Source organism: Cydia strobilella, chromosome 20, assembly GCF_947568885.1.
Source record: "Cydia strobilella chromosome 20, ilCydStro3.1, whole genome shotgun sequence".
Classification (NCBI taxonomy): Eukaryota; Metazoa; Arthropoda; class Insecta; order Lepidoptera; family Tortricidae; genus Cydia; species Cydia strobilella.
Window position 1 is genome coordinate 12,825,267 of NC_086060.1, and position 27,726 is coordinate 12,852,992.

At 48.1% G+C, this 27,726-nt stretch overlaps 1 protein-coding gene across 1 annotated transcript; it reads left to right on the forward strand.

Moving 5' to 3' along the window:
* The first annotated feature begins 235 nt into the window (after positions 1 to 235).
* Positions 236 to 27,620, forward strand: LOC134750802 (serine/arginine repetitive matrix protein 2-like). Its single transcript, XM_063686046.1, has 14 exons — positions 236 to 428; positions 653 to 822; positions 1,996 to 2,155; positions 2,502 to 2,624; positions 3,770 to 3,841; positions 11,015 to 11,139; positions 11,699 to 11,888; positions 17,737 to 17,978; positions 19,393 to 23,870; positions 24,136 to 25,097; positions 25,128 to 25,831; positions 26,051 to 26,117; positions 27,235 to 27,297; positions 27,598 to 27,620. Exons 2-14 carry the CDS (start codon positions 655 to 657, stop codon positions 27,618 to 27,620), a joined length of 7,377 nt encoding a protein of 2,458 aa, XP_063542116.1. The 5' UTR covers positions 236 to 428; positions 653 to 654.
* The last annotated feature ends 106 nt before the right edge of the window (positions 27,621 to 27,726 follow it).

Consider the following 27,726-nt stretch of genomic DNA (forward strand, 5'->3'; position numbering starts at 1 on the left):
AGCCTTAAGCTCATCTCGTGGTGACAACACTGTAGTGTCGTCCCTTTCAAATCAACCTAAGAAAAACGGGACGACACTATGGTGTTGCCACTTTTTAAATTTTACTCTTTTTTGCCAGACTGTACTGTAATTGAAAACTGTGATGTCATCTACTTGAACTGTTCCAATATATGTTTTTTACACTCTGTGGCAGTTTACGTTCCCCGCGCTTTCGGACACGAAGTTTGGTTGGGACGCCATTACTGGCATCATTTTTTGTCCGACTTGTCCGTTGAAAAAGAATGACCAAAATCGGATATTAAACTTCATGTATAATTGTGTGGAAACTGATTTTTTTATCGTGTGGTGTACTAAGACAATCCGCTTAGATTCTATTTGATGATTATGCTATGTATATCGCGTAAACCGGCTCAGAAAACTTGACACGAGTAAGTACTTTATAATATACATGATGCTACCGGCTTGCGGTAATAAAAAAGTGTGTTTACGATAACATTACAGTGTTTCTTTTAAATTTGGATACATATATTTTGGTGCGCTACGTCTCTTGACGTAATTAATTTAAACGGCGTGCCAATTTTGAAGAAACAGCGATAGCGATAATCTCGTTTGATTGTAACAACATAGGTGAAGATTTGTTTGTGTGGCGCAGACATGGCGGGACGGCTGGTGGTGCTGGACCGCGCGGGCCGCGCCAAGAGCAAGAGCTTCGTGCTGGGCTCGGGCATGTGCACGCTGGGGCGCAGCGCTGCCTGCGACATTCGCGTGCTGCTGCCCGAGGTCAGCCCGCATCATGCCACCATAACAGTGCATGCTAATCAGGTTCGTACTGCTTATTGATAATCTATTCTAATGGAATATTCTTTGTATGATGAATACTAGTGATATTATATTAATAAGTAGTATATATTATAATAAGCACCTACATGACATTGATCCTTTTCACACTTCCCTGTCTAGTCTTAGAATGAAACTTAGACATAAGTTGTTTTAATATGTCAAGTATAAATATAAATAAGTAAATGTATAAATGTAACTTTCCGGCTTTCCGGTAGGACAACCGTAGGCTCATGTTTTTCTTTTATCTCCTTTTTATCTTTGCTGTTTAGTGTGTATGTTAACATTATGTACTTACTAATGAACCTCCAGGTCTGTTTTCTTAAGTATGTTAAGTACATTTGTACTTCAAACCCATTTGTATATGTGACTGTTTGTGTTCTAAATAAAGTAAAAAAAAAAAAAAAAAAAAAAAAATATTATAGTGAATAACATGTTTTGCCATACCCTTCCAGGGTCCATTATGTACCTTATGTAACATACTGGTATGCAAATAAAGATTTCTATCTCTCTATCTCTATCTCTATTAATAATTTGATTAGATTAAGTACTTAGTGATTTTTAATTGTTATCATTATAAGTGGTAATGGCTTAACACATCCCTTCCTACAGACACTTGAGGGATGGAGACAATTGCAACTTAGCCAAAATATCTCTTTTATCTGGTGTTTAATGCAAGATTTTTGTTATTTTATTAGTACAAAGCAGGATTTGAAATGTTATATTAATCATATTTACAAATATTTTGTCATTATACTATACTAGCGTTTGCCCGCGACTTTGTATGCCTGGAATCAGTACCAGCACTACCAGCAGCTAGAATAAGTTTAGCGCCTGGATAAAGTGTAATAGCAATCATTCAATTTGAGCATAAGCTTAATTGCTTGACATCAACTATCAGGCAATTCATTAAATATCTCAATTTCACCCCCCTGTTTTAGGGATGATTTCTGACATAAAAACTATCCTGTCCTTCCCCGGGACTCGAAACTATCTCTATGCCAAATTTCAACTAAATTGGTTCAACGGTTTAAGCGTGAAGAGGTTACACACAGATAAATTTTCGCATTTATAATATTAGTATGGATTGCACTTTTCCTGTTATTTTACTGATTCACCCCCTTGTTTTTCATTAAGTGTAAACTTGTTGTATGACAGACTGTGGTGCGGAACGTTGGATCGGGCACTACAGAAGTAAATGGCGCACCAGTGAGTGTGTGCGCTCTACAACATGGAGACGAACTGGACATATGTGGCCGCAAACTGCGCTGGGAGTATGACACACCTCTAGCACCGAAACGGAACAAGACACAGCCAGGTAAGTGTGTTACTGACATAGTGACTTATTCTTTTTAATTAGTTGCATATTCTTAGCAGTGTAGTTGTTGAATGGTTCTTTTTATTGTCTTCGTCTGTCTGTAAGGGCAACAAGCATCATTGCATATGCTTCTGCCGGGTCTTATACTTCATTTTACCCTGACTGTTTTTCTAGTATGGCATTGACTTCCTCACATATAACATCTTAGAGAGGATAATCAATGACTCTCATATGCAAAAATTAAACAGTAACCGTGCGGTGCGTGATGAATCTTTATTTCACTGTATCTGTATGAGATGTAACGTGTTTGTTAAGGCACAGAATATCATGTGTTAGTATATTTTAGCCCTAGCGCTGCCGACGGCCCCCCCCCGCGGGAGCCGCCGCGGCACGATGGCGGCGCCGCCGCGCGCGCCCGACCGCGACGTACAGTTGGCTCTGGAACTGCGACATCGCGCCTCCATGCCGGGTATGTATTCTAAACCATATTTATTACAATTCCTACTTTTCTCAGACAACTGCAATAGTACATTTCGATGCTAGTGCGGAAAGTATGTCATCACCTCACGAGTACTTCAAGCTAGGCTTCAAAGGACGAGTGAAGAATGACATTTCCGCACGTGTATCGAACAACGTTTTTTAATACAGTTGCGTAAAAAATAAGAAAAACAACAAGTAAGGAATTCGAAACTTTTATATTATTAATACTTTTATATTGTATAACTATTGTATAATTGATAGCTGTTGGTTCTCCGAAAAATAAATAAATAATTAAATAAATTCTGTGACATCATTGACATTGTCATTTTTTTTTTGAACACATGGCCTAGACATTGACATTATGAAGAGGTGTTTTTTTTAGCTTGTATTCGACTAGAATGGATTTTGTTATTATTATTGAACCCACTTCAATGAGTTTTTTTTCAAATGCATGTTCTATAAGACAGAAACAACTGTAAATATAAAACATTGTACTATTATTACTTAAATATCGTTATTTACGATTATTTGTGTATTGTATATTTATAAAAACAATATCGAATGTTGCCTTTGGAAACTAAAAACATTCTTGCAGTAAGAAAAAACGCCTCTTCTTTGACAGGCGTTCCGTTCCATTCAGACAACTTATTAAGAACGGTTTTTCAACATTAAAAAACAAACGTGTTAAAATACTTATAATGATGAAGAGGTAAGTAATAAAATATGAAATATGCATATTTTTCGGATTCTTACATTAACACTAGGTTTTTATGTTGATTACGACGACGTTGTCGACGTTTAAAGGAATTTAATATTAACACTCATCAATAAGTAGTCATGAATTGGAACAAGTACAAATTTAAAAAAAGGAAAAGTAAAAAGCACTAGTTCGCTAAAACCAACTTTCCGCACGCTAAACAGCCACGAAAAGTAGCACTTTTTGAGCAACTGTATTAAAAAACCTCTTTCAATTCATTCAAGTCAACCAGTCAACTGCCTATACTTATGAATAGCTATGGAATATACAATCAATTGTGTAAAAATATTTTCCATGATGTCAATATCCAGGGAAGAAAATGGAGACTACATGTGTCCACTATTGTCTTAATAATATTTACATTGGAAATTCTACAGCAAGTTCGGGTGCTGGTGGAAAGCAAGTGGCAATTGTTCAACCTCAGAGAAGAAATACTGATAACCAGAATGGTAAGTCGTTTTATATATATATAGTTTAGGGAGCTTTGATAGCTTGCTTGTAAAATTATGTAAAATATTTTTCAAATTGAATGATGTTTTTAGATGCAAATGAAAAGTATCGTAAAAACCGGCCAAGTGCGAGTCGGACTCGCGCACCGATGGTTTCGTACTTTTTAGTATTTGTTGTTATAGCAGCAACAGAAATACATCATCTGTGAAAATTTCAAATGTCTAGCTATCACGGTTCATGAGATACAGCCTGGTGACAGACAGACAGACGGACAGCGGAGTCTTAGTAATAGGGTCCCGTTTTTACCCTTTGGGTGCGGAACCCTAAAAAGGCGAGTAAAGGATTAATAAATTTACTGAATCAATACGTATTCAATTAAAAAGAGCAAATTTTTGGTTTGACTGCTCGTAGTGGATTCTCGTTTTTGTCCAGTCGGTTTCTATACCAATAGCCATTATTTCTACTCAGGAAACAGAAATACTACGCACCTCGTGTACTTTTATTATGTACCTATGTTACAACTTCTTGAATAAACGTCTTATTATTATTATTTCATTTATTTCTTTTATATCTTGGGTTAGGTTATTTTATAATATGGATATAAAAATAAAATACAAAAACACGTACAAAAACAATAGATAGATAGATAGATTTTTATTCGGTATTAATCATACATTGTCAATTACATAATAAAAATTGATTACAAAAATCATAATAAATTAAAATTATTTATTTACTTTTTTTTTAAATATTTGTTGAATGCAGTAAGGTTCATTATTGAGTGGGAAATTAAAACACGTCCTGTTGCTATGATTTTTGTAATGCGACTAATAAGAAATGCATGTATAATGCTGTCACTAGATATGATGATAGGTTTTGTGTGCGCGTTAACATACCGCCGGCCAAAGGACTACTAAGTCCTTTAAAAAACAATTATACATTTTAATAAATTGAAAGCATGCAAAATAGATTGATACATTAATCATTAATCTCTATTGGTAATAAGCATAGTTTTGTAACAGGTCTTTTCACCACACTATCACCACTTTTAACACTATACACTCGCGTAATATGGTCTGGACCTGGATGTTTAGCGACGATTCGGCCGAGAGCCCATTTTCCAGGTGGAAGATTGTCGGTTTTAATGAGAACAATCTGTCCCTCTTTGAACTCTTCTACTCTTTTCAACCACTTTGGTCGCTGTTGCAAACGTGACAGGTACTCTTGCTGCCATCTACACCAAAGGTCTCTGACCAATTTCTGTGTGTGCTGCCATCGTGATAGTGAGCTCATTCTAACATCCTTCAAGTCGGGCGATGGGACGTTTATGGGTGCTTCGCCGATCAGAAAGTGCCCGGGTGTAAGGGGTTCTATGCTGTCTGTATCGTCGTTATCAATTGGACATAACGGCCTTGAATTCAAGCATGCCTCAATTTCGCAAAGGACCGTGTAAAATTCCTCGAAGGTAAGGTGAGAGGCGATGATCCTTTTTAGGTGATGTTTCAGGGATTTTACACCAGACTCCCATAGACCACCAAAATTCGGACTATAGGCGGGGATGAAATGCCACTGCGTACCATCTTTAGCCAAGGACTCGGAAATTTCTCCAGTAAACTCTAGTTGTGCCTCTTTCCATGCATTAATCAATTCCTTATTGGCGCCAACAAAATTTCGTCCTTGGTCGCTCCACAAATGGTTGCATCTCCCTCTCCTGGCTACAAATCTCTTGAAGGCAGCTATAAAAGCTTCAGAAGTCAGGTCACTGACTAGCTCTAGATGTATGCATTTAACTGATAAGCATATAAATATAGCTACATACGTCTTCGTAGTCTTTGCTCCTCTACCCTTAGACATTAGGGTAGTGAAAGGTCCTGCAAAGTCGACGCCGCTATGTAAAAACGGTCTGGCAGGCGTGACTCGTTCTCTAGGCAGGTCTCCCATCAGCTGTGGTTTAGGAGCAGCGTTTTGTCTGACGCATACAAGGCATTTATTGACGTGAGCCTTTACCAAATTCTTTGACTTTATAATCCAAAATTTGGAACGTAAATAACTCATTGTGAGTGTTATTCCACCGTGCAAGGTCTTCACGTGTGCATCGGCTATTATAAGAGGTGTTAAGTTGTTTTTGTTACCCAATATTAAGGGATGCTTTTCTTCATTATTTATGTTTGCAAGTCTAAGCCTTCCTCCTACTCTTAGTAGACCTTCTTCCAAATAGGGATTTAAAGATTTTATAGGGCTCCGTTTGTGTACTTGTTTGTTTGTCGTTAATCTATCTATTTCTTCTCCAAATTCTTCTTTTTGTACAAGTCTTACACATATCTGCAGTGTGTGGTCCAAGTCATGAGTAGTTAATTTTAAATTGTCTATTTGTAGTTTTTTCATGTTCAGAAATTTGCGGCAATATGTCATTGTTTTTATCAGTTCTTGTAAATTATCAAATTCTTTAAATTGCTCTGCCAAATTTCTCTCTTTTTCGCTTCCGTACACGTTTAAATGTGTTTGTATCACATTTTTCCTTTCTATGTCTGTGGAAATGACATTTGGTCTTCTGTATTCTATTTCCTTTCTAGATAGCCATTCTGGTCCTTCCCACCATAGCTTAGAAGTCTTCAACTCTGACAAGTACATTCCTCTGGATGCAATGTCGGCGGGGTTATCCTCTGAAGTGACATGATGCCATTGATTTTGACTAACATTGTTTGTTATTTCCACAACTCTGTTTGCCACAAACGTTTTCCACCTTTGTGGTTCGCCAAAAATCCATGAAATTACAATGGAAGAGTCTGTCCATGCGAAAATTTGTGAAGCCGGTATTCTCATAGCAAGGCTGACTTGTCGTAACAATTTTGCCAACACAACAGCTCCACACAGTTCCAATCTAGGCAAAGAGACAGTCTTCACGGGAGAGACCCTTGTCCTCGAAGCAATCAACCTTGTTTTGACTGTACCATCTGCCTTTTCTACTCTAATGTAAACGGCTGCACCGTAGGCGGAGATAGAGGCGTCACTGAATCCGTGTATCTGAATATTTGCTCCTTCAGTGCTGAAAGTGTCAAGCCATCTATCAACATGGATCTCATTGACATGTCTCAAGTCTGCTCTTAATTGAAGCCATTCGTCTTTCAAGGGTTGACTAAGTTCTTCGTCCCAGTTCACCTTTGCCAGCCACAACTTCTGTATCAATATTTTGGCCATCAGTACACACGGTGAGATCCAGCCCAGAGGGTCAAACAGTTTCTGGATATCAGACAAAATTGTTCGTTTGCTGATGTGATTGTTTACTTCTGGAAGGTTAAGGTTGTACTCGAACTGGTCTGTTCCCATGTTCCATTGGACACCAAGTGCCTTGATTGTGCCGTCCATGTTTAAATCAAGATGTGCATTAGCTGATCTGTCTTCGGGTTTCAAATTGCGCATAAACTCAACACTATTGGATGACCATTTCTTAAGCTGAAATCCACCTTTTCGCATAACTTCTTGCAATTGATTGCTGGCTTCTATGGCTTGTTCGGTGGTGTCACATCCTGACATCAGATCGTCGACGTAGAAGTCTTCTGTGATCATCTTTGATGCAATAGGAAACTCGTCTCCTTCATCTATAGCCAGCTGTTGCAATGTTTTAACTGCCAGATATGGAGCTGAAGCTGTTCCAAAGGTTACTGTCAGGAGACGGTAATCTTCTATTTCCTTGTCACTGCTACTTCTCCATAAAATTCTTTGATAGTCGGAATCTTCTTTAGTTGTCAGCACCATCCGATACATCTTGTGAATGTCTGAGACGAAGCATATAGCGTGCATTCGCCATCTCATGATCAAACTTCTCAAATCTTCTTGTAAAACTGGCCCAACAAGGAGGTCGTCGTTCAATGAGAAACCATTGGTACCCTTACAAGACGCGTCGTACACGACGCGCGTTTTTGTAGTTTCCTTCTCTTCTCGAATAATTGCATGGTGGGCTAAGTATACACTCTTCTTTGTATGTATTTCTTCTGTCGGTACCTTTTCCATGTGCTTCTGTTCGATGTAATCATCAATCACCTTTACATATTCTTCTTTAAGCTTTGGCATTTTTAGAAATCTTCTCTCTAGTTGTATTAATCTGTTCTGTGCTATTTCTCGTGTGTTTCCTTCACATGCTCTTGGTACTTCTGTCTTTAAAGGTAATTTGACGATGTATCTTCCTTCTTCATTTCTTTTGTAGGTACTTTCGTAAATTCTTTCACATGTTTGTTCTTCTTCAGTTAATGTTCTCTTTGTGTCTGGTTCAACCTCCCATATCGTCTTTAATAAATCATCAACATCGACTTGATGATGCATCGTAATGAAAGATTTTTCTTGTGTACTTGTATCCGTCTCTCCATTATCTCCAAACAGGATCCAGCCGAAGTATGTTTTCTGAGTACATGGTGTACCCGGTGGACCCTTGATTATTGTTGTATCTTCTTGAATAATCTGTGCATATACTTTAACTCCAAGGAGAAGATCTACTGGACCTGGTGTGTTGTAACTTGGATCGGCCAGGTGTAGATTGTGTATGTGAGACCAGTTGCTTGTATTCATAGTTTTCACGGGCATTTGAGTGGTCAATTGCTTGGAAATCACATAGGCTCGAAGCTGTATGGAATACGACGTTAGATATTGCGACGAAACCTCTAATTGAACCACTTGATTTGCGTTCGCCTTTATAGGCCCCAATCCCGTTATGCTTGCTCTTGTTGACTCTCTTTTAAGTTTAAGTAATTGAGCCGCTTTCTCACTAATGAAAGATGCCTGTGAGCACGGGTCGATCAGAGCCCTGAGTGCAATGGTGTGCCCTTGCTCACTCTTTACGTTTACGATTGCAGTTGCTAATAAGCCATCACTATGTCTAGCTGTGTGGTGAGATGCAATTACCATGGTAGCTTGAATTTCTGTTTCAGTCTCGTTGACCTTGGAGGGCGTCGATTGAGTATTGCTTTCTTGCTGTACTGTTTCCGGGCTCTTCGACACATGAACGAGTGAATGATGGCGCTTGCGACATATACGGCATGACATGGGCAATCGACACTTGTAAACCGCATGTCCTGGTGCCAGACAATTGTAACATAGCCTATTGTTTTTTGTATATTCACATCTCTCAGTAGGTAGCATTTTTGTAAATTCTTTACAATGAGCGAGTGTGTGATTACCTTTACACATGACACAACTCTTCTCTGTTTGTGATTCTGTGGCGTGGAACGTGCGTTCTTTGACTACATTTCTTTCGCGCGGAGTTGATGAAGAAGCGGTGATGAGCTCTAGCGTTCGGAATTTAGCTTCCAGAAATTTGACGAAGTCTGTCCACTTGGGCAATTCCTCGGAATCATCCTTGTGAGCGTACTCCTCCCAATCCTTGTGCGACTCCGGGTCCAATTTCTGCACTACCAGAAAAATGATTAACGGATCCCAGGAATCGGTGGCCATGTTCAAATTTTGTAAACTATTTAAGCATTCAGTTGTAGTATCCAATAATGATTTCAGTTGAGTGGCTGACTGAGTATTTAATTTCTTTTGCATAAATAACCGCTTCAATATAGAATTCACTATTAACTTTTTATTTCCATAACGCTTTTGCAGAATGTCCCACGCTTGTGTATAATTACTTTCAGTAATTTGAACGTGCTTTAAAATCGCCTCTGCCTCGCCGGATACACTGGTCTTCAAATAATGCAATTTTTGTACATTACTAAGCGACGCATTGTTATGCACTATTGACAAAAACAAATCTTTAAAAGTGGGCCATTGTTCATAACCACCAGTAAAACTTGGAAGTTGAATTCGAGGTAATTTTCCCACCTGGTTATCCGAGTTACATATATTGGGGTTGATTTGTTTCGTGTTGCTGTTCAATAAGTCCTTAAGATCGCCTTCAATGTTCAAGTATAAATCTTCGTAAATAAAGTATTCCTCGTTAATAAAATATTGCGTAACAGCTCGTTCTTCGCGTGGCATAACCTTTATAAGTTCTTGATGTGTTTGTTTGAACGTCGCCCAGTACCCTTGTATGCAACTTAATCTCGCCTCAACATAACCTCTTGTTAATCGTGCCTTAGGGCATTTCCTTAAATTCACTTGTGTTTTCTGAAGTAAACTTGCCGTATCTTGCAAAACAGTCATTAATTGATCCACCGTAGACATTTTTCGTAACTTAAATCTTCACTTATTTACGTAAAAACACAAGTAAACACAACGTTTTTGAAGTAAATTGTAAGTTGAAACTAAATTGCATTGAAATCGTATATTTTTAACTTGTTTTTAGCGGCTTGCTTATCACATTCTTTTGTTCTCGCGGCCAGGTGTCCGACGGCGGGCGCTCGATGCACTTTTTCCTTATCCGGATCGTTTGGACCATATGTTGAATGCAGTAAGGTTCATTATTGAGTGGGAAATTAAAACACGTCCTGTTGCTATGATTTTTGTAATGCGACTAAATAAGAAATGCATGTATAATGCTGTCACTAGATATGATGATAGGTTTTGTGTGCGCGTTAACAATATTTAATACAAAATACATATAAACACATTATGAAAAACCTAACCTAGGGTGCCGCCAGCAGCGGGGCAGGGCCCAAGCTGCCGGTGGTCAGGGCCGCAGAGAGAGGAACCGGCGGACTATCCGCGCCGTGTCCAAGATCACCGCCTTCTGCATCTGACCCTTGATCCAACCACCTACCGAGAGTCTCTCTAGGTGTTGGTCGAGACTCTACGCTATGAGACCGATCGCTGAAACGACTATCGGGACAATGATCGTCGAATCAACATTCCACATGGCGGTTATCTCGTGAGCCAAGTCTAGGTACTTACTGGACTTGTCCTTCTTGGCTTTCACGAGTTTCTCATCATGGGGGATGGTGATGTCGATGAGCACGGCCGGTTTTTATTACTATTATTAAATATACTAAACATTCTGTGTGTAATTAAAGTTTTCTATAGCTTACAAGTTTTCCTAATGTTTAAAATACAGATATGTGAATTCAAATTATTTATTATCATAAAGGTCGTATACATGTGCAGGGATATCCATCAGACTTTAAACTGGGCTGAGCCTGTATCTTGGAAGTCTGCGAGAGCGATCGACAACTATTTTCACATTAGTAGATAAGGTGGTTAATACTTGAATAGTAAAATATTGTGAATTTGTCCACGTGTAGAGTCGACAAGCCCTCGGCTAGCGGTGTCTCCGCACCCGCACCCGCACCCGCACTCGCACCCGCACGGGCACGGGCACGGCTCGTCGCGCAAGTCCGCCAGCGCTCGCTTACACACGCCTACCAAGGTTTTTATACTTTACTTACTACTGTCCGATTTTTCCCCACATTTCTGAACCGATTCTTGTGAAATTTGATGAGTAAATTTTTGTCTTTTAAGTTTATGTAGTCTAGTTTGTTATTAGACTTAAATTGACCAGGATATAGACCGTGATTACCTTATATACAATGCAAAAGGTAATCACGGTCTATATCCCGGTCAATATAAGTCTAGTGAAACTAACCGTGAATCATTCAAAACTAATTTGCTATTGTCAGAATTTAGGTCGGGGACCGATCACGTACCACCTCACGATGAGGCCTTCGACCTATAAAAATTAGACAAATCAATAGACTTCAATACCACTGTTATTGTTAAACTTTAACACGCCGTCGAAGCGACAACACATTGAGAAATTGTCGCAAGTAACGTGACTCCCACGAAATGAATTTAAACGGCATTTTTAAACAAAAGTAAAATGTGAGTCACTGGAAACATTTCGTGTGAACGTTTCTACTGCAACATTGCGCACACGCACTTGCACACGGTCACTAGACAGTAGACACTGTTACTATGTATATGTACAGGCGACGCTATGGATCGAGTCCCGGCGCGGAGACGGGGGGCGCGCGCGCGGCGGCTCGCTGCGCATGCGCGCGACGCCGGCGCCGGCGCCCGCCACGCCGCTGCGGCTCGCCGTGCTGCGCAAGGCGCTCACTCCCGCTCCGAGACCGACTAAAGTTCGCGTCACGAAGATACAGGCGCCGCTCCGTATTGGTTAGTGTACGCCTCCCTATACTCGCTGCGCATGCGCGCGACGCCGGCGCCGGCGCCCGCCACGCCGCTGCGGCTCGCCGTGCTGCGCAAGGCGCTCACTCCCGCTCCGAGACCGACTAAAGTTCGCGTCACGAAGATACAGGCGCCGCTCCGTATTGGTTAGTGTACGCCTCCCTATACTCGCTGCGCATGCGCGCGACGCCGGCGCCGGCGCCCGCCACGCCGCTGCGGCTCGCCGTGCTGCGCAAGGCGCTCACTCCCGCTCCGAGACCGACTAAAGTTCGCGTCACGAAGATACAGGCGCCGCTCCGTATTGGTTAGTGTACGCCTCCCTATACTCGCTGCGCATGCGCGCGACGCCGGCGCCGGCGCCCGCCACGCCGCTGCGGCTCGCCGTGCTGCGCAAGGCGCTCACTCCCGCTCCGAAACCGACTAAAGTTCGCGTCACGAAGATACAGGCGCCGCTCCGTATTGGTTAGTGTACGCCTCCCTATACTCGCTGCGCATGCGCGCGACGCCGGCGCCGGCGCCCGCCACGCCGCTGCGGCTCGCCGTGCTGCGCAAGGCGCTCACTCCCGCTCCGAGACCGACTAAAGTTCGCGTCACGAAGATACAGGCGCCGCTCCGTATTGGTTAGTGTACGCCTCCCTATACTCGCTGCGCATGCGCGCGACGCCGGCGCCGGCGCCCGCCACGCCGCTGCGGCTCGCCGTGCTGCGCAAGGCGCTCACTCCCGCTCCGAGACCGACTAAAGTTCGCGTCACGAAGATACAGGCGCCGCTCCGTATTGGTTAGTGTACGCCTCCCTATACTCGCTGCGCATGCGCGCGACGCCGGCGCCGGCGCCCGCCACGCCGCTGCGGCTCGCCGTGCTGCGCAAGGCGCTCACTCCCGCTCCGAAACCGACTAAAGTTCGCGTCACGAAGATACAGGCGCCGCTCCGTATTGGTTAGTGTACGCCTCCCTATACTCGCTGCGCATGCGCGCGACGCCGGCGCCGGCGCCCGCCACGCCGCTGCGGCTCGCCGTGCTGCGCAAGGCGCTCACTCCCGCTCCGAGACCGACTAAAGTTCGCGTCACGAAGATACAGGCGCCGCTCCGTATTGGTTAGTGTACGCCTCCCTATACTCGCTGCGCATGCGCGCGACGCCGGCGCCGGCGCCCGCCACGCCGCTGCGGCTCGCCGTGCTGCGCAAGGCGCTCACTCCCGCTCCGAGACCGACTAAAGTTCGCGTCACGAAGATACAGGCGCCGCTCCGTATTGGTTAGTGTACGCCTCCCTATACTCGCTGCGCATGCGCGCGACGCCGGCGCCGGCGCCCGCCACGCCGCTGCGGCTCGCCGTGCTGCGCAAGGCGCTCACTCCCGCTCCGAGACCGACTAAAGTTCGCGTCACGAAGATACAGGCGCCGCTCCGTATTGGTTAGTGTACGCCTCCCTATACTCGCTGCGCATGCGCGCGACGCCGGCGCCGGCGCCCGCCACGCCGCTGCGGCTCGCCGTGCTGCGCAAGGCGCTCACTCCCGCTCCGAGACCGACTAAAGTTCGCGTCACGAAGATACAGGCGCCGCTCCGTATTGGTTAGTGTACGCCTCCCTATACTCGCTGCGCATGCGCGCGACGCCGGCGCCGGCGCCCGCCACGCCGCTGCGGCTCGCCGTGCTGCGCAAGGCGCTCACTCCCGCTCCGAGACCGACTAAAGTTCGCGTCACGAAGATACAGGCGCCGCTCCGTATTGGTTAGTGTACGCCTCCCTATACTCGCTGCGCATGCGCGCGACGCCGGCGCCGGCGCCCGCCACGCCGCTGCGGCTCGCCGTGCTGCGCAAGGCGCTCACTCCCGCTCCGAGACCGACTAAAGTTCGCGTCACGAAGATACAGGCGCCGCTCCGTATTGGTTAGTGTACGCCTCCCTATACTCGCTGCGCATGCGCGCGACGCCGGCGCCGGCGCCCGCCACGCCGCTGCGGCTCGCCGTGCTGCGCAAGGCGCTCACTCCCGCTCCGAGACCGACTAAAGTTCGCGTCACGAAGATACAGGCGCCGCTCCGTATTGGTTAGTGTACGCCTCCCTATACTCGCTGCGCATGCGCGCGACGCCGGCGCCGGCGCCCGCCACGCCGCTGCGGCTCGCCGTGCTGCGCAAGGCGCTCACTCCCGCTCCGAGACCGACTAAAGTTCGCGTCACGAAGATACAGGCGCCGCTCCGTATTGGTTAGTGTACGCCTCCCTATACTCGCTGCGCATGCGCGCGACGCCGGCGCCGGCGCCCGCCACGCCGCTGCGGCTCGCCGTGCTGCGCAAGGCGCTCACTCCCGCTCCGAGACCGACTAAAGTTCGCGTCACGAAGATACAGGCGCCGCTCCGTATTGGTTAGTGTACGCCTCCCTATACTCGCTGCGCATGCGCGCGACGCCGGCGCCGGCGCCCGCCACGCCGCTGCGGCTCGCCGTGCTGCGCAAGGCGCTCACTCCCGCTCCGAGACCGACTAAAGTTCGCGTCACGAAGATACAGGCGCCGCTCCGTATTGGTTAGTGTACGCCTCCCTATACTCGCTGCGCATGCGCGCGACGCCGGCGCCGGCGCCCGCCACGCCGCTGCGGCTCGCCGTGCTGCGCAAGGCGCTCACTCCCGCTCCGAGACCGACTAAAGTTCGCGTCACGAAGATACAGGCGCCGCTCCGTATTGGTTAGTGTACGCCTCCCTATACTCGCTGCGCATGCGCGCGACGCCGGCGCCGGCGCCCGCCACGCCGCTGCGGCTCGCCGTGCTGCGCAAGGCGCTCACTCCCGCTCCGAGACCGACTAAAGTTCGCGTCACGAAGATACAGGCGCCGCTCCGTATTGGTTAGTGTACGCCTCCCTATACTCGCTGCGCATGCGCGCGACGCCGGCGCCGGCGCCCGCCACGCCGCTGCGGCTCGCCGTGCTGCGCAAGGCGCTCACTCCCGCTCCGAGACCGACTAAAGTTCGCGTCACGAAGATACAGGCGCCGCTCCGTATTGGTTAGTGTACGCCTCCCTATACTCGCTGCGCATGCGCGCGACGCCGGCGCCGGCGCCCGCCACGCCGCTGCGGCTCGCCGTGCTGCGCAAGGCGCTCACTCCCGCTCCGAGACCGACTAAAGTTCGCGTCACGAAGATACAGGCGCCGCTCCGTATTGGTTAGTGTACGCCTCCCTATACTCGCTGCGCATGCGCGCGACGCCGGCGCCGGCGCCCGCCACGCCGCTGCGGCTCGCCGTGCTGCGCAAGGCGCTCACTCCCGCTCCGAAACCGACTAAAGTTCGCGTCACGAAGATACAGGCGCCGCTCCGTATTGGTTAGTGTACGCCTCCCTATACTCGCTGCGCATGCGCGCGACGCCGGCGCCGGCGCCCGCCACGCCGCTGCGGCTCGCCGTGCTGCGCAAGGCGCTCACTCCCGCTCCGAGACCGACTAAAGTTCGCGTCACGAAGATACAGGCGCCGCTCCGTATTGGTTAGTGTACGCCTCCCTATACTCGCTGCGCATGCGCGCGACGCCGGCGCCGGCGCCCGCCACGCCGCTGCGGCTCGCCGTGCTGCGCAAGGCGCTCACTCCCGCTCCGAGACCGACTAAAGTTCGCGTCACGAAGATACAGGCGCCGCTCCGTATTGGTTAGTGTACGCCTCCCTATACTCGCTGCGCATGCGCGCGACGCCGGCGCCGGCGCCCGCCACGCCGCTGCGGCTCGCCGTGCTGCGCAAGGCGCTCACTCCCGCTCCGAGACCGACTAAAGTTCGCGTCACGAAGATACAGGCGCCGCTCCGTATTGGTTAGTGTACGCCTCCCTATACTCGCTGCGCATGCGCGCGACGCCGGCGCCGGCGCCCGCCACGCCGCTGCGGCTCGCCGTGCTGCGCAAGGCGCTCACTCCCGCTCCGAGACCGACTAAAGTTCGCGTCACGAAGATACAGGCGCCGCTCCGTATTGGTTAGTGTACGCCTCCCTATACTCGCTGCGCATGCGCGCGACGCCGGCGCCGGCGCCCGCCACGCCGCTGCGGCTCGCCGTGCTGCGCAAGGCGCTCACTCCCGCTCCGAGACCGACTAAAGTTCGCGTCACGAAGATACAGGCGCCGCTCCGTATTGGTTAGTGTACGCCTCCCTATACTCGCTGCGCATGCGCGCGACGCCGGCGCCGGCGCCCGCCACGCCGCTGCGGCTCGCCGTGCTGCGCAAGGCGCTCACTCCCGCTCCGAGACCGACTAAAGTTCGCGTCACGAAGATACAGGCGCCGCTCCGTATTGGTTAGTGTACGCCTCCCTATACTCGCTGCGCATGCGCGCGACGCCGGCGCCGGCGCCCGCCACGCCGCTGCGGCTCGCCGTGCTGCGCAAGGCGCTCACTCCCGCTCCGAGACCGACTAAAGTTCGCGTCACGAAGATACAGGCGCCGCTCCGTATTGGTTAGTGTACGCCTCCCTATACTCGCTGCGCATGCGCGCGACGCCGGCGCCGGCGCCCGCCACGCCGCTGCGGCTCGCCGTGCTGCGCAAGGCGCTCACTCCCGCTCCGAGACCGACTAAAGTTCGCGTCACGAAGATACAGGCGCCGCTCCGTATTGGTTAGTGTACGCCTCCCTATACTCGCTGCGCATGCGCGCGACGCCGGCGCCGGCGCCCGCCACGCCGCTGCGGCTCGCCGTGCTGCGCAAGGCGCTCACTCCCGCTCCGAGACCGACTAAAGTTCGCGTCACGAAGATACAGGCGCCGCTCCGTATTGGTTAGTGTACGCCTCCCTATACTCGCTGCGCATGCGCGCGACGCCGGCGCCGGCGCCCGCCACGCCGCTGCGGCTCGCCGTGCTGCGCAAGGCGCTCACTCCCGCTCCGAGACCGACTAAAGTTCGCGTCACGAAGATACAGGCGCCGCTCCGTATTGGTTAGTGTACGCCTCCCTATACTCGCTGCGCATGCGCGCGACGCCGGCGCCGGCGCCCGCCACGCCGCTGCGGCTCGCCGTGCTGCGCAAGGCGCTCACTCCCGCTCCGAGACCGACTAAAGTTCGCGTCACGAAGATACAGGCGCCGCTCCGTATTGGTTAGTGTACGCCTCCCTATACTCGCTGCGCATGCGCGCGACGCCGGCGCCGGCGCCCGCCACGCCGCTGCGGCTCGCCGTGCTGCGCAAGGCGCTCACTCCCGCTCCGAGACCGACTAAAGTTCGCGTCACGAAGATACAGGCGCCGCTCCGTATTGGTTAGTGTACGCCTCCCTATACTCGCTGCGCATGCGCGCGACGCCGGCGCCGGCGCCCGCCACGCCGCTGCGGCTCGCCGTGCTGCGCAAGGCGCTCACTCCCGCTCCGAGACCGACTAAAGTTCGCGTCACGAAGATACAGGCGCCGCTCCGTATTGGTTAGTGTACGCCTCCCTATACTCGCTGCGCATGCGCGCGACGCCGGCGCCGGCGCCCGCCACGCCGCTGCGGCTCGCCGTGCTGCGCAAGGCGCTCACTCCCGCTCCGAGACCGACTAAAGTTCGCGTCACGAAGATACAGGCGCCGCTCCGTATTGGTTAGTGTACGCCTCCCTATACTCGCTGCGCATGCGCGCGACGCCGGCGCCGGCGCCCGCCACGCCGCTGCGGCTCGCCGTGCTGCGCAAGGCGCTCACTCCCGCTCCGAGACCGACTAAAGTTCGCGTCACGAAGATACAGGCGCCGCTCCGTATTGGTTAGTGTACGCCTCCCTATACTCGCTGCGCATGCGCGCGACGCCGGCGCCGGCGCCCGCCACGCCGCTTTGAATCCCGGATCATCAAAAGTAAAAAATAATACACCAAAATATTTTATACCGTTCAGAAATTTACTAAAAGTCTATTTTTATTCACCAGATCACACAAAACAAGCAGCTTTAATGCTGATGACGGGTCACACGCCAAAGTCCAAACTCCCCAGCCCCAGGACCCCGACCTTTGTGGCCAAGAAGCGGAGCCCGGCCGCCCGGACGCCTGGAGGCCGGAGCACCCTGAACGCTGGCAGCAAGTCCACGAGGTCCACTCCGCAGGCGTTAGTGGCTGAGACGCCGGAGAAGTCCACCAGGAAGAGTAATAAGAGGAACTCGGGGAAACGGTCGGTAAGTAAAGCTGTATGTGTACTTGCTAGTCGTTGTATTTTAAAATTCTATCGGATGGGCATTTCTATTTAAAGTTGTACCCCCAACTTGTATTTTAGATTAAGGAATTTTTGTATTATTTCCACTCAGAATCCCGAGCTCTTTCAATCCTAATACGAGAAAAAAGTGTCCCCAAAATTTCATACACATTTTTTTGTTAATTTTGTAACGGTCATAGGTTGTATTGAAAACTGTAACCAAACAGAAATTTTTAGTGACACTTTTTTTCTTAGTAAAAATGAAAAAAATCTCGTGATTCTGAGTAGAGATAATATAAAAAATTCCCAATTCTAACACAATATTTTTTGGTAGAATTTTAAATAGAAATGCCCACATATCATGGTTGATAAAATCATGATTTTTATTAAAAAAAATCATAATAATCCGATTAATTTGTTTTAAATCTAATTTATTTGATTAAAATCAGATTTTTTTAATTTTTTAATTTTCTTGCTCTTTTTCATGGAAATAAACCCACACAGCATCTTTTTTTTTCCAGACATCTTTTTGTTGTATTCACTCTTTCACTAGTCAATTACGAATGACCGGGCGAAAAGCGAAATGCGTCTCGTGTTTTAGTTTCGGGGAATCCTGGAACTGTTTCGGTACCATGCGTCTCGTATTATAGTTTGCGCTGTTACGCTATGACTCGCTTGCACAAGTGTGCGTGCCGTAGTGGTCCAGGGAATTCCCTAAACAATTTTGAGCCGATTTGGTTGTAGTAAAAATTTCATGATTTAAATCAATGATTTTTTTAAAAATTTAAATCATATCAACCCTGCCACATATTATCTTAGGGGACTGCTAGAAATGTCGAAATTTGAAAATCGTCTATCGACGTCTCGATTCCTTGAGGAATGCGAAAAAGAAAAAGAGAGATGAATTTTTAATTTTGATGTATACACCGTGTTTTTTTATAACTACGTTAACTTCGGGGTATGGCTAAGTACATTTGAGGAAACTGAATGGCATAGTTAATTTTTTTATTTTATTTTTTCGCAAAAAGTTATTAAAAGCGTGTTGATAACAGCTCAGGAATGCACCCTTGAAATTAACGGACTTTAAAAAAACACCGTGTATAGCATAGATTTTGCTTGGTTATGTGAACTCAGAGCCAAAGTGTGTATGTTTTTTTTTTAATGCAACTGCTTAGCTCATCTACCATATTTCAAGTCAGACGCAGTATAAAACTAAAAGATGCTAATATTTTTCATTTTAAAAGTCAACACATCTCAATCCGAAGGATAAAAGTGATAAATGGAATAGACACACTTTTCTTCTTTATTTAAAAAAATTGGTGAACACTTTTGTATTTAATTTCCGCTACCCACATTTAATTTGCTTTCCTATCAGTTATTATTTTCGTTTTCACTAGGTATCGGTCCTAGAAATCACGGACTCGGAAACGTCATCCCGCCGTTCACCCGCCCCGCCTAACCCACCAAAATCCGCTCTCAAGACTGGTCGCTCCCGCAAGACGGAATCTATCAAATTCGATCTCAGCAATCTCGAGAATCACTCTGAAGACGACGATATTCTTATGGTATCGAGTACTACAAGAGATGCCACCGAGGATGGGACTTTACGGTACTCCAGTGCGCCTCCGTCGCCATCTCCGCGCCGCTCCATACATTCCCGGAGCGAACGAATGCTAGCGAGCCTGGGCTCCCCGCTCGGGGCGTCGGCGAGGACCCGAACGCCCGCTCGCGCCTCGCCCGCGTCTCCCCGCTCTTTAAAGTCGGCAAGAGGCTCTATAATCGTCCAAAAAGCTCTGGAAAACTCGGACACGTTCGTCACAGAGTGCAGCAACAGAACGGGATCGCCGCGCCGTCGCGATCTAGAAGCCTACTCCCTCGTCGATCTCGTATCTCTAGACTCCGACACGTCGCGCTCCGTGTACGGGTCGGCAGGATCCCCTTCGCGTGCAGGCTTCGGGGCGAGCACCCCGCTGGCGACGCGTGCGGCGCCTGCGGATGGAACGTTGACGACTCCCGAGCATGCGCCGCGAGCGCCTGCACTCGGCACCAGGAGGTCCCGCGGCGCTCGCAGCCGCTCCAGACTTGACGATAGCACGAGGACTATAGATTCCATGGAGGATGACTCCCCTAAATCGTCGAGGAAACTAGTGAAATCGGCTTCGAAACGCTCCCGTAGCCTCAACGACGGCTACCCTGAATCTCCTCGGACCTATATCTCGCTCGATTCGTCGCAGAAATCTCTAGGTAATCTCTCGACTGCGGCGAAACGTGGATTTCGCAGTCGGCTCGACGCTGGCGATCTTCTCGAGTCTCCGACGAACGTTTCCATTGAATCTATGAAAAAGTCTCTGAGCGGGGTGCCCTCCGCTTCAAAACGTAACCCTCGCACTCGGGACGACGCGTTGGAGGAGTCTCCGAAAGGAATTTCGCCGAGAAAATCTCTAGCGCGATCGCCTACGAAGCGTAGGTCTCGTGGCGATGCCGCTGTCACGCTGGGATCGCCGAGAGGCAATATTTCTATTAGCTCTCTGAAAGAATCGCGGGGTAAGAAGCTTTCCGCTTCACACTCCCGCAGTCGCTTGGACGATAGTTCTGTACTTGAATCTCCGGAAGTTTCGGCTGACTCGACAAGGAAATCTCTTGGAAATACACTTTCTGCCTCTAAACGCGGCTCGCGTAGCCAAATTGACAATATCACACTTGACTCTTTAGTTGTTTCACCTAAATCCTCAAAAAAGTCTTCAGGAAAGTCACCTGTGGCATCTCAAGAAAATGTCTCGGTTAACTCTATAACAAAATCTGGAGGGAAATCACCTTCTCCTACGAAACGCAGCTCTCGAAGTCAAGTTGACTCTATTACTCCTTTGAAATCTCCAAAAGCTAATGTTTCAAATGCACCAAGACAGTCTGCAGGAAAAACACTTTCTCCTTCAAAACGAGCTTCTCGTAGCCAACTCAATAGCACTGCATCGCCAAAGTCTCAAACTTTGTCTGCTTCAAAACGCAGCTCACGAAGCCAAGTTGACAGTGTCCTCAGTTCCCCGACTGATTTGACTGATTCAACTCGGAAATCTACAGAAAAGTCCTCGGTCTCAAAACGTGGTTCTCGCAGTAAAATTATTGACAGTGTGTTATCTCCACAACTTGATAACTTGTCGGATTCAACAAGGAAATCACTAGGAAAGACACTGTCTGTTTCAAAACGTGGCTCTCGAAGTCAACTCGTCGAAACTATCCTCAGCTCTCCAGAAACTGAAGCTTTAGCCGATTCGACACGAAAGTCTCTAGGCAAAACACCAAAACGTGGGTCTCGCAGTCACGTCGAAAGTATTCTCAGTTCTCCTGACGCTACGAAGAATTCTACTAGAAAGTCTACAGGAAAGTCCCTTTCTGCTTCAAAACGAGGATCTCGCAGCAAAATCATCGATAGTGTGTTATCTTCACAACTTGATGCCTTAGCTGACTCTACAAGAAAATCTTTAGGCAAAACATTGGCGGCTTCAAAACGTGGTTCACGAAGCCAAGTTACTGACAGCGTATCTCCGAATCTTGATGCTTCAGATAATTCCACAAGAAAGTCCACAGTATTGACTCTTTCTGAATCAAAACGTGCTTCACGCCAAGCTGATAGTCCATTTTATTCTCCTAACGCTTTGGCAGATTCTACAAGGAAATCTTTGGGCAAAACACCGAAACGTGGTTCTCGAAGCCAACTGGATAGTAATGCCACATTAGAAACTCCAAAAGACTCAAGAAAATCTCCAACAGCGAATAACTCTACAAGAAAGTCTGCAGGAACGACGCTCTCTACTTCAACTCGTAACTCTCGCAGTAAAATTATCGATAGCGTCCTATCTCCGCAACTTGACGTTTTATCAGATTCTACTAGAAAATCTCTAGGAAAGAGTCTTTCTGCTACAAAACGAAGAAGCCAACTTGTTGAGATTGTCAGTCCCAGAGATTTTTCCACAAGGAAATCTGCAGGGAAATCACCCACCCCTTCAAAACGTTCACGCAGTCACCTAAATGATAGTGTTCCGACTGAATCTCCTAAAAACACATCAAGAAAGTCTGGAGCTATAACACTTTCGGCATCAAGTCGTAAGACAAGAAGTCTTCCTATCGAGTCTCCTAAAGATGCCAAGAAATCGCGCGTCAGTGCTATCTCTACCTCGAAGCGTAGCATTCGTGAATTTGAACCTAGTCCCGACGTGTCCCCTAGAGGAAATGCTTCGCCTCCATCGAGGAAATCAGCGAAATCTTCATCCAATACACCGCTGGCGTCTTCCAAAGTAGCTTCGCCGAGTAAATCTCCAAAATCACCCGCAAAATCGCGTGCAACGTCGTCTGCGATATCGCCTAAAGTTTCTAGAGCGAGAACTTCGAGAAAAACACCTAATGTATCACACCATTCACCAACAGCAGCAGGGTACACCAGCGCTCGCAATGAGACTGTGTCAGATGGAGAAGTGACTCCAGAAGAACGGGGAAGCCCCGAAGATGCCGGCACACCCATACTTAGCATTCGAAGCCTTTTGGACGCTACCGTATCCGATTCTCCTGGCGAACCTCCCCGCAAACGTGGAAGAATATCTGCGCTTGAAAGTAGGAAAACATTCGCCGCTCAGAACGCGCCTAGAAATGCTCATGGCTCTATTCGATCCAAATCTTTGATCTTAGTTCGGGGTGCGGGTGATGTAACGCCTACGGGAGTCGCCGAACCGACCCCGGAGGCGGTTAAAAGCAAACATTCGTCGGCTAAGAAGAGCCGATCACGCCGTTCCATTATTGATAACCTGGAAGACTCCGGCTTAGTGAAACATTTGTTCAACAGTCCGGTGAAACGGAAACTATCGCAGAGCATGAGCGAATTCTCACGCCGCCTCGAAGAAGATGAGGAAACCGGCCCCGACGTTGGCGGCGTCAAGCGATTATTCACCAAGAAATCATCGCCTCGCGCGCGACGTTCTATAAAGAACGACTTAACCGACGTGGCCGGGGTCAAGCTCATGTTCGCGGCCGCACCTCGCGACAGCTTCGGAGACGTCCGCGGCATCAAGCGGGCCTTCCAAGCTTCACCCAAAGACGATTTACGTCAAGTTTCCGGCGTCAAGAGCTTGTTCAACGAGAAGAAGCCGCGCGACGATCTGTCGGACGTACGTGGAGTGCGGGAGCTGTTCCAACGCGATCCCAGGAACGAACTCGATGCTTCCGGAGTGAAGGATGCTTTACGAGTGAGGAGTCCGAAGAATGATCTTCGGGACGTGCGCGGGGTGAAGAAGCTTTTCAGACAATCGAAGTCACAGACGTCTCCGAACGTGAGCGGGGTTGCTAGGTTACTAGACGAGCCGGCACCGGCGGAGGTCATGTTCGACCGACTAGTGGGCAAGCCGCCCGTGCGGGCGACGTACTCCAAGACTTTCGTAGCCCGTTCGGCTCAAAAACCGGCCAAACGCCGCCGCACTAAGTCTCTGAGCGGGGACGCAATCGTGAACGACCCCGAAGGATGGCTAGAGGAGGAGTTACAAAAACGTGTGGGCAAACCTGTCATGCGCGAACTACAAAAACTAGCTACGGATACGGTCGCGGGCGGGACGCCGATACTTTCCTCTCGCTCTCGCAACAGCGTCGGCCCGGGGCGCTCCGCGGCGGAGAACTACGCGGAGCACACGCTGCCCATTAAGAAGCGCTCGCTAGAGAAAGCTCCAGAATCGCGTTCGGCTAAAAAGAGGTCGCTACCGTTGAAGAAGCGCGCGTTGGTTCATTCCACGCCGGTGAAGGGGCGAGTCTCGCGCGCTGAGGATGCCACGCTCGCGCGCATGTCGCCCATCGCGGTGCAGCCTGCCTTAAACACTATTCAAGAACCTGCGAGAGGGTAAATATAGCACCAGCTTTGTTGCTTTTTTATTAGAATTTAATTTTGGTTTATTTGTCATTTATTTTGCTACCCTTGAGTAGGTTTAGAGTAGCAATATTTACCAAATTTTTTTCTATACTTATAGTAAATTAAAATATAGGTAAAATTTCTTGGCTGCCCTCATAATAAATTTTTCTTTCACGTATCATTACTGAAGTTACCGAAATGAGTAATGAAGTGAGTAACTTTAGTACCGGCTACAATGTATCTTTTTTTTTTTCAGATCACCATATAAGCCTAAGAATCCTACTCCTAAAAAAGCCGTAGCGGTCAAGAAAGCGCCTGCAACTGTCAAAGAATCTAAGGAAGTTCCAGCGCCTAAACCTGTCGCTAAGCCGGCAACACCAAATAAGTCACCGATGCCTAAAATGGCAATAAGAGCGAAAAATGTCTCGACACCGACCAAGGTCACACCCAAGAAAGCAACAAGAGCGAAAAAGGTCTTGACCCCGACCAAGGTCACACCCAAGAAAGCAACAAGAGCAAAAAAGGTCTTGACACCGACCAAGGTCACACCCAAGAAAGCAACAAGAGCGAAAAAGGCCTTGACACCGACCAAGGTCACACCCAAGAAAACAACAAGAGCGAAAAAGGTCTCGACACCTAAAAAGGTAACGCCTAAAAAACCAACAAGCGGTAAAAAGGTTGCTACGCCTACAGTTTCACCTGAGAAGGCGCCAACACCTAAAAAAGCGACAAGAGCTAAAAAAGTTCTCACTCCGAAGGCCGCATCTCCTAAAAAATCACCCACACCTAAGACGACAAGATCGAAAAAGGTCATAAACGCCGCCACTCCTAAGAAAACTGCCGCTAAGAGCCTTACAGTAGTCGTTAAGAAACTACGCGTAATAGTCGTGGCCGCAAGCTCGAAACCGACTAGAGGCTCTATAAAGTCCGTAACAAAGAGTCCGCTTCCCAAATCTCCTGCGACTAAACACTCGAGATCAAAGAAAGCGGCGCCAAGTCCCGCCCCCGTCGCGGAGAAACGTAGTCGCCAGCGAGCCGTCGCCGCTACAAGGAAGGCCGCACGAGTTAGCCTAGTCCTGCATAAACCATCACCAGTCTTGAAACCTCAGCCCGCCGCTAGAGCTAAGAGGTCCAAGATCGAACCTAAGGAGTCACCGAAGAAAGCGCCAACCGGAGCCGAGAACCCTGCAGCCGGCCCCGCCCCCGTCGCGGAGAAACGTAGTCGCAAGCGAGCCGTCGCGGCATCAGTGGCATCGCCCGCTAGAAGGAAGGCCGCACGAGTTAGCCTAGTCCTGCATAAACCATCACCAGTCTTGAAACCTCAGCCCGCCGCTAGAGCTAAGAGGTCTAAGATCGAACCTAAGGAGTCACCGAAGAAAGCGCCAACCGGAGCCGAGAACCCTGCAGCCGGCCCCGCCCCCGCCGGTCGACGACGCGAGGCCGCCGTAGTGCCTCAAAAACGTGCAGGTAAAGCGGCGCCGAAAAAAGGGACTCCGCAGAAAGCGAGAGCCACACCGGAGCCAAAGAAGGGTCGCCGAGCACCCGCGACGACGAAAGATGAGAAAGCTGGAAACACTGCCAAAGCTCCGGCGCCTAAAGGAAAGACTGAAGTTCCGACCACGCCGGAGCCTAGGAGAAAGGGACGCAGAGCCCCGGCCGCTCCGGAAGCGAAGAAAAAGCCCGCCAGAGCGACCCCGGAGCCTAAGAAAGGTCGTAAAGCGGCTCCGAGACCGAAAGCCGGCCCCGAATCCAAGAAAGAGGCCGCCAAAGCAGCGAGTCCGGAACCCAAGAAAGGACGTAAGACCGCCGCTAAAGAGCAGGCGGAAGAGCCTGCGCCTAAACGAGGACGCAAAACTATTACTGAAGTCGTGAAGAGTCCACCCGCGCCGCGAAGAGCCGCCAAAAAGGCTGAGGCTGCCCCGAAAGAAGGTGCCAAGCCTAAAGGGAAGAAGGTATGTCAATTCATCACTATTTATCTTAACACTAGCTAGTGTCCCGTTTCTAATAGCTCACTGCATTAAGTGCATTTTACGAAATAAATTCTTTCAATCTTTGAACCTCGCCTGGCTTCTAGTTTCCATTTGTTTCATCATTAAACGGACTACCAATTTATATATAAAATGTATTTTATGAGTTATTTAATGTTGATACAAATGTGGTGTTTTTTTTAGGTAACAATAGTGGAGCCCGTGAAGAGTCCGCCGCGAGGCCGCAAGAGGAAATACGATTCGCCAGTAGGTGCGTGTACGCTACAATAGCAATTAGCCTCATGCATGAAGTTTATATTTGAACGAAATATGTTTTATTCGGATGTTTGTTACCGTTATATCATGTTACAAATGCATTTCCGTTTTTAAATTACCATTTAATTACTTAAAATTATAAATAAAAAGTACAAAAATTTGCCCGCGAAAAGCTAGTGAGCTAAACGCTCGAAACGCCACGTGACGTCACGCGTTCGACAGATTAGTGTCATTAGTAGCAAACGTCAGTTGGGCCGCCCAACGTGTGACGTCATCACGCTCTGTCGAATTCGCGCCAAAAATTATGAGCGTTTCAACCGCTCAAAAATTTTCAACATTTTAAATATTTTTTAATAAAATAATGTTAAGGTTTACAAAAGTATTTTTATCATTTCCGGTGTTCCAACGATATAAATTAAGAATCCAAAAATAAAACTAAATTCATGCATGGAGCTAATTGATTTGGTGCGCATTTTATAAAGTTAGCGTAGATAAATATACGGCAAAGAAACGTTAAAACGCCACCCTTAACCGGTTATCGGTGGACCTTATGTCTTCGCAATAAGCTTTACGAATTCTCAGTTAACCTTTTGACCGCCAAAGACGGTAAATCACGTTGTCGACATTTTGTGCCACTCACGCCGCCGACGTCATTTGCCGTCCAAACTTAATTTATCAAAGACTCTTTAACAGTGTAGACAATGGTATAGTTATATTGCATATATGAGTTATATGACAGAAACACATTAAAAAGTCATTTATTTACATACAAGATATATACAGTGGTAGACAACGAAATTAATAACTAGCTTAAATTTAAAATAGGCCCTTCAGGCATTGTACCAAGGATGTTGGCGGCATTTCCTCGCTTTATCGCAATGCTGATACGTTGTGCGAGGAAGCCGCCAGCTCTTCGGTCACCAGTTACGTCAACCAGACGCTTCGCGATTTCTGCAAACAACTTGTGCGCGCTGGGACCCCATGGACCTAGAGTTTCAACTAATTTAATTGACTATTAGTAGTATTTATCTCACTGAGTAAGGTTCAGGCTTGGTCAATTTAACTGTGTTAATGATGTTGCTTTGCTGATTTTGAGTCATTTCGGTTTTCAGACAAGAAAAAAGAGCCCTCGCCTAAAAAGCCGCGCTCCTCCCGCGCCGCCCCCGCTCGTGCTCGTGAGTTATATTCACACTATTCATTTTAATTCATATATTTATTGCATCCACACGTCTAGTAACGAAACGGCCAAGCCACATATTTTGACTAAGGTGTAGATTTTGTGAAGTTAGGGCTTATAGAGTTAGAAGCTTGGCTCTACATGGGATCTGATAACTTTTTGACAGTGCGAGCCTTGTGGTTTCGTCTTGGCAACATTTTACATGTAATTATATTTGTATTTTGTATTTGTATTTTGTATTTTTGTATCTACTATAAAGCCGCAATCCGATGACTGATTGACATAATTGTTCTCCCAGAAGGAGGTTCGGGGGGTATTTGAGTTTGGTACGATCGTATAGAGGTCGGTCTGATGACCACCAGAAAAATCTGACTTTTCGTCTACCTGATATGGTTAAAAAAATGTTGGACAGCCTGGCTAAACGGTA

Coding starts and splice junctions, on each gene's coding strand:
- LOC134750802 (XM_063686046.1), top strand. CDS start 655: ATGGCGGGACGGCTGGTGGTGCTGGACCGCGCGGGCCGCGCCAAGAGC. Junction 25,832..26,050: donor CCAAGCCTAAAGGGAAGAAG/GTATGTCAATTC, acceptor TGTTTTTTTTAG/GTAACAATAGTGGAGCCCGT. Junction 27,298..27,597: donor CGCCGCCCCCGCTCGTGCTC/GTGAGTTATATT, acceptor TTGTTCTCCCAG/AAGGAGGTTCGGGGGGTATT.